This window comes from Oncorhynchus mykiss, chromosome 1 (assembly GCF_057628025.1).
Source record: "Oncorhynchus mykiss isolate SJ-2025 chromosome 1, ASM5762802v1, whole genome shotgun sequence".
Lineage (NCBI taxonomy): Eukaryota > Metazoa > Chordata > Actinopteri > Salmoniformes > Salmonidae > Oncorhynchus > Oncorhynchus mykiss.
In genome coordinates, this window is record NC_143022.1 from 55,358,646 (window position 1) to 55,372,486 (window position 13,841).

The 13,841-nt window shown below is 41.1% G+C and overlaps 1 protein-coding gene across 1 annotated transcript; it reads right to left on the reverse strand.

The window, feature by feature from the left end:
• Nucleotides 1–266: 266 nt before the first annotated feature.
• Nucleotides 267–11,056, reverse strand: LOC110525089 (methionine aminopeptidase 2). The gene is made up of 11 exons (XM_021605039.3): nt 10,882–11,056; nt 10,028–10,147; nt 9,540–9,602; nt 8,405–8,507; nt 7,701–7,862; nt 6,516–6,697; nt 5,559–5,653; nt 5,108–5,204; nt 4,763–4,866; nt 3,088–3,203; nt 267–1,210 (listed from the first exon to the last, which is right to left on the reverse strand). The coding sequence occupies exons 1-11, from the start codon at nt 11,033–11,035 to the stop codon at nt 958–960; spliced, it is 1,449 nt and encodes a 482-aa protein (XP_021460714.1). The 5' UTR covers nt 11,036–11,056; the 3' UTR covers nt 267–957.
• Nucleotides 11,057–13,841: the final 2,785 nt, after the last annotated feature.

Below are 13,841 nucleotides of genomic sequence, written 5' to 3' on the forward strand. Positions count from 1 at the left end.
CTTGCGTACTACTGTATATGCATTAAGTTTCATAGTGAGTAACAAGTCTGTCTCTTTGAAGCGCAATTGTGTAACGCGAAATTCTGTTAGTTCTCTCGCCTGTGAGCCCGAATGGAGAGTACATGTAAGAATATCGCCCTCCTTTGGTTCAAAATGAGGATACAATATTTCTATGACACAATGTGAACCATTTGAAACTCTTCTCTTCCACAGTGGCTGTCTGATGACGCAGTCAAATGTGAAGACCATAGAAACAAAGACCAATATAAGATTTGTAACAATACAATTTATTTATAAAAAAAAAAAATGGCCTCAAAATAAAAATACAGCAGATAAACAAAATATAGAAATATAAATACTTTCATAGCAGGTATATATATTTTCCTCAGGTTCTTTCCAAGGCATTGAAGCTTTGCACTATTAAGTCATATATTGAGGTGTCCACCCAAAACAGAGGGAGCAATTTTGCATATTTCATTTTATTCTAAATAAGCAATATAGCAATCAAGTAAGTATGATAAAGAAAATGTCAAGATTATATTTCTTGCTTTTTATATGCCCTTATTTATTGGCTTGATCCTTTGAAATAATACATGTCATAAGTTAGCTACTTCCTTGACACCAGTCTCATGCTCTTGCTAAAACTCTTGAAGCTACTGAAGGTTTGGATTTAGGCAACTTAAAATTACGTCACAACAACGTTGAATAAATGTCTAGTGAGGATTCCTGTCTGTGTTTTACTGGGTTGTGTTCATTAGGCACCAAACGGAAGAAGAAGAAAAAACAACACAGAGGGACTAACTGGATTTGTCCAATAAGAAACACTCAATATCATTTTCTGTTGCAAAACATTTACAAAAGTTCTGTGCCCTAATGAACAGGACCCTGATTTATCTTCTCTCATTCTTTCTCTTCCCGTTCTCCCTGGTTTGAGGTCAGCCGGCCTACGGAAAATGCTCAGTAGTCATCCCCGCGGCTCACCACTTCCTTACAAGTGGGCCTGAGCAGGATGGTGTGTTCGTACTGAGCGGTGTAGGAGCCCTTTGTGTCGCAGAGCGGCGGGTACGGGTCTATGATACCCAGGTCACACAGGTTCTTCAGGGCCATCAAGTACTTGCTCTCTCCCTGCCGGTCCAACCAGCGGCGGCAGAACGCCAATGTCCCGAAGTTCTCATTGATCACGTTTAGCAGATGCTTGGCCCTGGGAAGTCTTGACGCAGAACAGGGAGAGAGGAGAGGGAACACACAGGAAAGGCGTGACAGTAACCCTTCAGCAACGCTTGAAGTAGAATGAAAAAGGTGCCAGTACTCATTTTAATTTAGTTTAATAGTACTCATTTTAATGTAATATTCCGGTACTCAAGCAGTAGAAAATGTGAGGCGTGCACCAATGCCCTTCAGTGATAAGTATGTTTTTTTAAATAACAGGTCAGTACAGTCCTAACACCCTGACTACATCGGCCACATTGTATGCGTGAGTGTTGCAAAAATGAATGTATACATACATGTTAGTCAATCATTTCATCTACACTACTCGTACATGCCAATGAGCTTATGCTATGACAAATGCTAAAATAGAACTTGGTTCTATTTGAGACCACCCTCAGCGGGAATGATACAAGTCGGAAACATCTGGCTTTTAGGGATACAGTATCTTCAACCTAGCTTTCTTTATCCCTGAAAACTGGATGTGTACCCCGTTCAGGCATTCCTTATTTTGCCTGCTACGTTAGGTTAATTTGAGACGCTTGACACGCTGCAAGTCCTGCCTCTCCCATCTCCTTATTGGTTTTCACGAAGATACAACCTCACTCGTTTGCTTGAAAGACGAACGAGGAGATATTAATCAGAGACAACTAACAACTAACTAGGTTCCTTTTTTTATTGATGAGAAACACACCATTTTTGTATGATCCGGGTCAAAATTCTACAAAGAACCTGATAAAAAGGGGAACATGTGCATGATCAGGTAAAATAACAACCCAATGTTCATCTGCCAGGACAAACTGCTAGCAACAGCTATCCACCTAAATGTCCATGCATGTTTCATGTGTGTTTCGACCTGTCCCCAAGTGAATACAGTTGGTTCACAGTTGGTTTTGGTATTTTAAGCTGAGTGTCAAGATCATGTCTGGTGGGGATAAACAAAATCAACACACGCTCAGGGCCCGGTGTAGTCATAGTGTAAGAATAATTCACAAATCTTGATCGCAATAATGAGTAGTTATTTGGTAAGCTGTCATTCTGCACAGTGTCAATGCCCTTGAGTGCCATGAGTGTCTCTGATGTCTTTAACAGAGTCAAGACCAAATTAAATCTACAGAGTATACAAAACATTAGGAACACCTTCCTAATATTGAGTTGCACCCCCTTTTGCCCTCAGAACATCCTCAATTCATCAGGGCATGGACTCTACAATGTGTTGAAAGCGTTCCACAGGGATGCTGGCCCATGTTGACTCCAATGCTTTCTACATTTGTGTCAAGTTGGCTGGATGTCCTTTGGGTGGTGGACCATTCGGGGCGGCAGGGTAGCCTAGTGGTTAGAGCTTTGGACTAGTAACCAGAAGGTTACAAGTTCAAACCCCCCGAGCTGACAAAGTGCAAATCTGTCGTTCTGCCCCTGAACAGGCCGTCATTGAAAATAAGAATTTGTTCTTAACTGACTTGCCTAGTTAAATAAAGGTACATTTAAAACATTCTTGATACACATGGGAAACTGTTGAGCGCGAAAAACCCAGCAGCGTTGCAGTTCTTAATACTCAAACTGGTGCGCCTGGCACCTACTACCATAACCCATTCAAAGGTTTTGTCTTGACCATTCACCATCTGAATGGCAAGATTACACAATCCATGTCTCAAGGATTGTGTATACCTGTCTCCTCCCTCATCTACACTGATTGAAGTGGATTTAACAGGTGACATCAATAAGGGATAGCTTTCACCTGGTCAGTCTATGCCTGTGTTCGTAATGTTTTGTACACTCAGTGTAGCATTCTACTTAGCATTGATGTTCCGTATCATCAATCAGCATTAAAATCAGGTGAGGCTCTCACTCAGCGAGCACCGACCGAACCGAACGACCAACCTTATTGGCACGTGTCCAACATTGAAGTTCTTCATGTAATGTGAGCACTCCATGTCATCGTGAACCGCTCCCCTTCCTGTGCTGCCAAATGTCTCGATTGCGTACACCTCACCTTCCTGTGGAGCATAAGGGTAGAAGAGGACACAGTAAACTCAGCAGATTAGAAACAACTGATTGACCGTAATCCATCTGCAATTTACATAAGACCAAAGTTCTTCAAACTGAAAGCCACTACTGGCAATTGGGAACAGCCACAAGGAAACAGGGAGAGATACCATTGATAACCTTTTTTTTACAAGAATCAACATGATAGATGAGCAAACATTTTTCTCAATGTCATTACAGTTACTCCATCATCTCTTAAAGTGTTCTCACACACACAATCTGGGTGTGATCTATTGAAGAGGTCTTTATCACACACACACACACACACACTACCTCCTCTTTCCCCGCTCAAACACACAGAGCTCATCAGCTCTCTATCAGGTCTTTGTGGTTGTTCAAGGCCCTGTGGTATTAGCTGATAACATTGCGACACCCTCCCTCCCTCTCTGTCTGCTCAGATAATCACTCAAAATGAGAGCAGCCCCGTGGCACGCCCCGCTGACACCAATACACTCCACATAGAGAGACAAGCACACACCACCATGTAAGCAAGCACACCACACACACACACACACCCTCACACAAAGAGGGTAATGGCCCTAACGCACCAACACTCACTCCGGCTAAAAATATAACCCTCAAACATGCCACATCAGCAACTCATTGCCTCTCTCCCTGGCTTCCGTTGGAAACATCAGCAAAACGCACCACTCAGCAGCTTGCCAATTAAAAAGGTTCAATTCTGTCCAAACTGAGTTAAGCATTGCAGCTGTCTTGGCGGGGGTGGGTGGGGTGGGGGGTGGGGGGGTCCACTAGCCTAGATTTGTGACCTTAGGCTAGTGCACCTCAACCAACAATGACCACAGGAATACTAGACAACACACACAGGTCTGGGACCAAGGTACGTTTCCTGGGGCAGGTATCTATGCAGGTATCTAGGCGATATCTTCTCCTTTAGTGAGGTAAATGGTCATTAATTGACTTTGAGTGGTGAAAACGCAATGTGCTTCGAGATGCAATGAGGAGTTTCAACAAGTGGCGCTACTCATTACTTGATGCTTCTGGCTGGTAATGTGATTAAAGGTGTAATTAAAGCCCCGAAGAGGGTGCCTAAGGAGGTGTTGGAGTGTGTGTGTATGTGTGTGTGTGTGAGAGAGAGAGAGATGTGAATCCGAGCTCATCTCGCCACTGTGTTGTAACTCTACATAGTCTAGAGATGTTCTTTCAATAACACTTAATCAAGGGTTTTAATTATATGCTACGTTTTTAAAAGATAGACATTCTGAACTGATCAAACTTGCAAGAGAGGAGATGTGTACCTTGAGTTTGTTGTTGCAAACATGGCAGGGAAAAAATAAGAAGTTTTACTAAATTCTACCCGAAGTAACATCTCAAAAAACCTTCTGTTCAAATGAATAACATCCAGTCCCTATTTAACATCCAGTCCCTATTACATTTGGTGGCAGTAGTGTAATTTGAACCCACGCCTCTGAAAAGACTGTTTGATTAAATTGTACTGAAGTATCTGAAAAACCTTCAGTACAAATGAGCATTAGAGGATTAAGGTTACCTCCATCCTGGTAGCTTCTCCTCCCTTGACGATGGGAACAGTCTTGCCTGCGTGTATCCTGTACTGTCCGATGGAGTGGCCATTGAGGTTCCTGATTGGCTTTACTACATAGGGGAAAAAAATATATATAGAAAGATTTTTTTAAAGCAATCATTTATATGTATTAATATACCTGCAGTATTTCTATAGTTCTCATATTTATATATCTTTATATATAAATATATCTTTATATATCTGTCATTGTAATTTCCCAAATCAAACCAGCAAACGTAAAAAGAGGCAAACAGTTTCCTATATAAACAAACCAACAAACAGAGAGACAGACAAACAGAAGGAGCCTGATACCTTGGTATGTTTTCCCATCTATCTCCACCTCATAAGACTCCATGACCTCCTGGATGGTTTCACCCACGTCACATAGACGCACATCTATCCCTGCACACTGGGAAAATGCTTTAAACTTAAACGAGCTCTCTCCACAGGGATCACAAATGGACAAGAGTTGACACGTACACAAGCATTCATCAACCATCTCCACAGAGCTTATTATCAGACGAGTGATGAGTGAGAGTTACATCGCACATCCTCTTATGTTAGCTAGTATCCAAGATGTGGTCATTTAGCAGAAGCTTTTATCCATGCGGCTTACAGACATGTCAACATTAACGGTGACAGAATACAGTATATTCAGTATTTGTGGCCCATGTGGGAATCAAACCCAAATAGTGTTGCCAGCATCATGCTCTAACCCACTGAGCCATTGGAACCAAAGTCATGGATGAATGGGCTGAGTTACCTTGATGCCTGTGTTGGTAGCATCTCTCACAGCCTCCAGTAGTCTGTCATACTTTGGGTTGAAGGTCACGGTAAAGGCACAGTCAATGATTCGACCTAAAACACCAACAACATGAACATAAAGGACATGAGGAGGTAATGCTTTTTCTGACGGCTTGTTTCAGCTGTTATTCTGATATTCAAGGAGTGTAATTACTAGCTAATTATCATGCAACTACCGTACCATTTTACCATTTTATACTTAAACAAGTGTATCAGGCAAGGCAAGGCAGACAGTAAAAGAGGGATCCTCAATCCTGCTTTTGGAGAGACTGCAGTACTCCAGGTTTATGTACCAGCTCAGCAGTGGAACGAACACCCGATTCAGCTAATCAAGGTGTTGAAGATCAGTTGATTAGTTGAATCAGATGTGATGGGATTCAATTGCTGGAACAAAAACCTGCAGTATTGCGGATGGACTATTATTGCTTTAAAATGCAAGTGCAACCAGATACATACATTAGGCCGGGTATCTGTAAAGCACTTTGTGACAACTGCTGATGCAATTTTACCTCAACTCACCGGTGCCCCCGCACACGGACTCTGTACCGTTACCCCCTGTATATAGCCTTGCTTGTTATTTTACTGCTGCAGTTTAATTATTTGTCACTTTAATTTTCTATTTTCAACTTTTTACACTTATTTTTTCTTTTTTTCTTAGCATGCTTGGTTAAGGGCTCATAAGTAAGCATTTCACCGAAATGTTGTATTTGGCACATGTGAAAAATAACATTTGATTTGAAACAAGCTTTCTAAAAACATTTTATTGAGAGATTGACAGAACTCAGTGCCAGTGCTGACCATTTAGGTGTGTGACAAAGTTTATTTCTATAAATAAATGTGATTGATTGATTGATTGAAGTAACACAAAACAAAACTACAGACTGAACAGAAACTGAGTGTCAGCGTGTTAACTGACCGTTGATGTGCGTGCCAAAGTCTATCTTGCAGACGTCGTCATACTGCAGTACTGTGGGGTCTCCAGCGTTGGGTGTGTAGTGGGCAGCAACGTGGTTGATGGAGCAGCCAGTGGGGAATGCCAGGCCAGCCTTCAGACCATTCTCCTTGATTAGCCTCCTACTACAACCCTCCAACCGCTCACTGTTGACACAAGAGGTCAGGTTTAACATACAGGATATGTTCACTTCAGCAACATACAGGTGACTGCCACAACAAAGGAAACACCTAACATAAAGTGTTAGGCCACCACGAGCCAGAACAACTTCAAAGCACTTTGCCATATATTCTACAAGTGTCGACACCACTGTTCCACGAGCAATTCCATCATTTGGTGTTTTGGTGATGGTGGTGGAAAATTGTCTCAGGCACCGCTCCAGAATCTCTCATAAGTGTTCAATTGGGTTACGATCTGGTGACTGAGACGGCCATGGCATATGGTTTACATAGTATTCATGCTCATCAAACAATAAAGTGACCACTAGTGCCCTGTGGATGGAAGAATTGTTATCCTATGGGGGCATAGCCATGGTAGGCAAAATAATGACCTGCCCTACATTTTTATACATGACCCTAAGCATGATGGAATGTTAATTGCTTAATTAGCTCAGGAACCACACCTGTGTGGAATCACCTGCTTTCAATGTAATTTGTATCCCTCATTTCCTCAAGTGTTTCCATTATTTTGTATTTTTTTAGGTTAACTGTACAATTGAATAAAGTCTCACTTATAGAACAGTCCGCCAACCGCTCACTGACAGACAGGGACCACGGCAGACATGGACAGGTGTCACATTCAGGATATTTTCACTTCAGCAACACAGGTTAACCATGCAGGTTAATAAAGTCTCACTCAATGATCTTCAATGTTGCCCCTGTAGTGCTCCAGAACCAGCTCAGCAGTGAAATACCTGATTTAGCTAATCAAGGTGTTAAAGATCCGTTGATGAACGAAATCAGGTGTTTCACTGCTGATCTAGGACAGAAAACCTACAGTTACGACGACTCTCAGGGTGCAGGACTGAGAATCACTCAAGAATCTCAAATGCATCAATAAACAATATGACTGAAGTGAATAACAGGCAAGTAGTATAACATGACAGTTTGTAAAGTACCAAGGCCTATATGATTTGTGAATGAACCTCACCAGATGTCAATCATGGTCATCCCAGGTTTGATCCAGGTATTGACGTAGTTTCGGACCTGTCTGTGGGCCTCGGCAGCCTGACGGAAGTCATTCCACATCTCCTCGTTAGCCTTGTCTAGGACCCTCTTCTCCTCGTGGGTGGTCCTCCACGCTGCACTGCGCCTGGTGGTGAGGAACACACACTCCATGTGCGTTTTCGTATGTGTGTGTGTGTGCGTGTGTGTGTGTGCGCACACGCCGGTGTCACATGGAGTCACACGGAGACATACACACACACAGACATGTATGAACAGTCACAAATGCACACACACACACACTTTCTGTACACACACCCCACAGACAGCACATTCTTTATCATCTCATTATGCAAATGTTTTCTAATGGGATTATGATATCAAACAAAACGTTCAGGAAATGATGCAGCATACACTGCAGTTTATAATGCAGGTATAGATGAACATACCGGTAGTGTGTGTACATTTTAATGCAGTGTATGCAGCTATAGATGAGTTTGTGTCTAATTCGTTATTATATTTAACCTTGATCAAACCAATAAAGTGGATAAAGACAGAATTGAGGCACATCCAATATTTTTATTAGGTATCAGAGTATGAAGTATGATGGAGTGTAAACCACAGAGGCCTCGATAGGATCTATGACCACCGCACTGCATAAAGCCAATGCACTTGGTAGAGGTGACATACCCGTCTTTAGATGGGGGATATTCACACTCCTCTCCTTTTGGGAAGTCTCCGCTGGGATACAGCTCACAAATAGGGATGGAGGGAGGGTCAGTCTGTCCCTTCACTGTGGCCCAGATAGGAGAGGGAAGGAGGGAGAGGAAGGAGGGAGGGGAGGACGAGAAGAGAGGAGGACAGGGGAAGAGAAGTAGAGAGAGGTTAGCCTCTGCAGATGTCCAACCCATTGTTGCTATTAGCAACACATGGTAACATATTGTCACAGTACATGCTTTTTTCTTCTTTTTTTTCTGAGGTCTTGGCTGATTTCTTTTGATTTTCCCATGATGTCAAGCAAAGAGGCACTGCGTTTGAAGGTAGGCCTTGAAATACATCCACAGGTACACCTCCAATTGACTCAAATTATGTCAATTAGCCTATCAGAAGCTTCTAAAGCCATGACATCATTTTCTGGAATTTTCCAAGCTGTTTAGAGGCACAGTCAACTTAGTGTATGTAAACTTCTGACCCACTGGAATTGTGATACAGTGAATTATAAGTGAAATAATCTGTTTTACTTGTGTCATGCACAAAGTAGATGTCCTACCCGACTTGCCAAAACTGTAGTTTGTTAACAAAAAATTTGTGGAGTGGTTGAAAAACAAGTTTTAATGACTCCAACCAAAGTGTATGTAAACTTCCGACTTCAACTATATCTGATCGTATCCTAATGTAATGCAGGATTGAAATGATTCTGTTTATGTCAAATATTATGTCTGTTTGGGATTATTGAGGCCAATTTGCAATGTACAAATTATTTAGAACTATGTTCCGGCCCCCTGGCCATCAGCTGAAGGAAAAATCATCCTACGGCTGAATGTAATTAGGGATCCCTGTTATACAAGCAGTATGACAGTATATGCTTACAAGGTAAAATAACGTATAATGTCATGTGTATAACATTACAGGTGTACAAACAGTGTTCTAGAGGCAATCTCTTCTCAAGAAACAAACCTCCTTGGGTCAAACAAATGCCAATATGTTTTTTTATGCCATCTGTGAGCCATCAAAGGTTGTCTGTGTATCCACTGATGTAACAGAAGGAACTCAAACCATGCAGCGGAGGAAAAAATGCCAACGTCAATGGCAAGAACAAACTCACCTCCTTTCTTCTTCTTCTTCTTCTTCTTCTTTTTCCCTGCTGAGTTCTCAACATCTTCTCCATCTGTTGAAAACACATGGCTTATTCTCTTAGCAAACATGACGTGTTCAGTCACAATTCACAGTGCCTGCAGTTAACTGTTTACGCTTAAGAAGTTACATTAATGCACCACCACAGCAGATGCAAACTCATGTCACGTCAAATTCGGAGTTTGTAGGATTAAAGGAGCAAATCGGGCCTTCAAGATCCGTATGAGAATGATAACGACAATGATGATGGTGATAATGACGTTAAAGAGGACTTGAGAAGTGGTTCAGTCACAATACCCAGTGCCGTTCTTGCAGTTGATGTAGTTTGTTAATGCACCACACTAAATGACACCAAGCCCGTGTCACATGAGTTTGAGTATGAGAATGATGATAGTGAATGATGATAGTGAATGATGATAGTGAATGAGGATGATGAAGTTGAAGTCAAAGAGTCGTTACCATCCACTCCATCGTCCTCCTTCTCTTTGTCCTCCAGCAGAGCTTGCTGCTCCAACTGTTTCGTCACATCACCAACACCTCCTCCGGTATCTCCATCCCCCTCAGCCTCATTTGTCCCTGCTGCAAAGTCATACACACATACACACATGTGCGCGCACACACACACTCATTGAGTAAATTGTTCATGGTTCTGAGTCATTTTGAGAAAGTGCATAGACTGTGATCAGAACTTGGCAGGAGCCATGCATAATTTCAATCTATACCTTAGGAATCAATATCCCAAGGGCATATGTAGGTACCTTGCAGGATTATGCCATGCCATTTAGCCCTTCTGAAACGGGACTTCTCTAGTCTATAGAGAAATAGTTAAACGTGCTCCAGAAAATAAGATCAAGTCCACATGTGTTTTGACAAGATAAGATAGCCTTTGCTTGTCACATAGTTTTGTCAGCAATTAATGTAATGCTAGAGCATGCTTTATTTTTTAGCCCTAGTGGAGCTCTTTTATAAGGCAAGGCAAGTGCTGAAAACTCCTGGAATATCACGGTCACGCACAGACAATTGATCTGGTATCTGCCTATTACTGTTGAAAGCAACATCCTTCAATATTCGAATTGGACAACACTCCATCAAACCAATAGAAGAAGAGACATGTCAAGCCTCGAGAGAGGCATTGCCCAGTTTCCAGATGTGCATCTGCCAGTTTGCCCTCATAACGGGACAGGGACCAGGTTTTCCCTCACAGGTACGGGACAACTGTGCTTTACTGCTTTTTTACGCTATGGCACAAATGGGAGCCCTCAATAATTGGCTATTTTCAAAACGGCATTTATCCACAATGTCATGCGTCTTACCTGGAGCAGCAGTCTTATTCTTTTTCTTTTTTCTTCTCTTTTTCTTCCCTGATTCCGAGGGCTCCTCGTACTCTTTCTCATCGTTCTCGCCGGCGTCCCCATTGAGAACTTCGGGCGCCTCCAGTTCAGACTGCATTGTCTCGAGCTCCGCCATGATCAGCGGCAGGAATGAAGTGACGCATGAACTGCTGGGAGCCTCCAGTGGACATATTCTGAAACAGTCATCAGCTGCAGCCTGTGGCTGGCTGTGCTCAAGGGATAGCCTGCCTGCCTTCCTGCCCCGGTAGAGGCTGCTGAGCCATTAATGATTCAGACTTCCCAAACCGCATTTATATACTAGCCTACACTCTTTTCTTGTCACAAAGATAGGACGTGTTTAGTTTTCTATTTTGAGGTCAAGAAGTTGCACTACTTCTTGACCTCAAAAGAGAAAACTAAACACGTCCGATCTTAATGACAAGAAATGAGTGTAGGCTAGTGCATAAATGCTGTTTGGAGAGTCTGAGTTTGCGATTCTATATTAACTTTGTTGACCCATTTCAATATATAGTATGAAATGGAATATGATGTATTATCAAAGTCAAATAGATGATCAAATGTGCATACACATTATCACTATGACACTAGTCGTTTAAATGAGTAACAAATAAATAATAAAGAGAGCCCTTGATCTAAACTATCATCCAAATATGTGCTAGCGCGTCCATCTCAAGTTGCTGGGCTCTCTCTGTGCACTGGGGGACAGGGACCACTTTGTTTCGCATAACTTGTGTTTGCAAGTTATCACGTGCTCGAGCCACATTCTACTTGTAGAAGAGGAGTGATCCGGTGGTTTGTAATTGTCGATGTTGTTTTTTCAGATTGTTTACAGGATTTTTATCATTTCTGGTGCGTGAACACATTTATAGACCGCCCTGTGCAGTGTATCCAGGCAACACGTTTCCGCAAAATAAAACTAAAAGGATGAAGGTTACATTTACACTAATAGCTAGATGAAAAGGGAGGTTTGTCCAATGTTATTCTGACGGACACCTGCACTCGCTTCTCTTCTTCTACTTGGGTTCAAATGTGTGTATTTTGCACCAGATCTAGACAATATGTTGAGTTTGTAATTGAGTGGAATTATTAATAATGACAGATTTAAGACCCCGACCACTGTATTTCTTTGACCAGGTGAGGTAACCAATGGACATTATTATTGTTCTGTAATTCTGCAATATAGAGGAAACATGGGATAATTAGGCGTATCATAACTTTACACATCTCTTGCGAACAGGACACGGATGCAGGAGGCCTTGAGAATGTACATGAATGGACCATTCCTTTGATTTGGCAAATGAACAGTGGTGTAAAGTAGTTCTACTTAACAGTGGTTCTAAAGTAGTACTACTTAATAACCATTTACTGCAGAGGGGTAAATCAGGGTGTTTCTTGGTAGTCTTAAACAAATCTAGTGTGAAACAAAAGTATACACCTCACACACATGGTTATGGGTTTAAAGGAAATAAGTCACCTTTACCATGTCAGATAAAGAGTTGAATGAAATGCATTCAATTTTGAGTTTGCGTTCCAATATTACACTTTATATACATCATAGAAGACTGAAATATAGCAAAACCGTTTGGCATAGAAACACTGGATTTTTGGCAGGTTTTTTGAAATAATGTTTATTAATTATGAAATAATAAAAATATGAATAACATTCCACCCATGAGGTAATTTGACTGTAGAAAAGGGCTACATGTTATTTATTTTTGTACTTTACTTTATTTAGTATTTCTATTTGGGACAACTTTTACTTTTACTCCACTACATTCCTAATGAAAATAATGTACTTTCTACTCCATAACATTTTCCCTGACACCTAAAAGTACTTGTTGCATTTTGCCCCGTACAAAAAAATATTGCAGTTTTGAAACTGCAGATAAAGTGCAGTACCTGCAGTCGACTTTGATATTTTGGATGCAGTGATTACAGAATAACTACAGTGTACTGCAGTTGAAAAAAAGGTGTTATTTTGAACACAGTATTTGCAGCATACTACAGCTATACTGCACTCTAACTGACTGCAATCTTTTTTTGTAAGGGGAATGCAGAGCAGGACAGGTCCAATTCATGCACTCCCTGGTCATCTCACTAAACGAAAATGCTTTGTTTGTAAATTATGTCTGAGTTTTTGAGTGTGCCCCTGGCTATCTGTAAATAGAATAAAAACAGAAAATCCTGCTGCCTCGTTTGCTTAAAATAACGAATTTGAAATTATTTATACTTTTTCTTTTACTTTGGATACTTAAGAATATTTGAGCAATTACATTTACTGTTGATACTTAATTATATTTAAAACCAAGTTAATGGATTACTTTAAATTTTACTTGAGTCATTTTCTATTTACTTTTAACCAAGTATGAAAATTGGGTAAGCCTACTTTTTCCACCACTGCAAATGCTGGTGCACTTTTGGCAACAAACAAAGGTATGTCCTTTATCCAAAATAGGTCTTTATTGGTAACGCATTTAGAGCATTAAGTCTGTGTTTTTTGTTGTTGTTGCTTAGTGGTTAATAATATTGTTGTTATTTTTTTGCATTTCTATATTTGCTATTATTTTCATGTATTGATAGCCTTTGCACGCACAGTGAGTGTGTTGAGGACAAGGATGAGTTATCAAAAGTTTTTTAAAAACAACGATAATGCACACAAAGTGCAAAATAAAACCTTCATAAGTGATAAACCTCATATCTCCCCACTGTTAACGGACTAATGAACATGGGTGGTGGGAGGAGTCTGGACTGGCTGGATGACATGATCCCAATGTATGTATACAAGCATGTGGCCCCTCAGTTGTTGAGTGAGTTGGGGGAGTTTGCTTCTACAGTACCAGAGGAGCGAGGAGGTATTGTATTCCAGACTGGCTCGTATTCTATTATATTCAATTCTACTCTATTTGATCTATTTCTATACC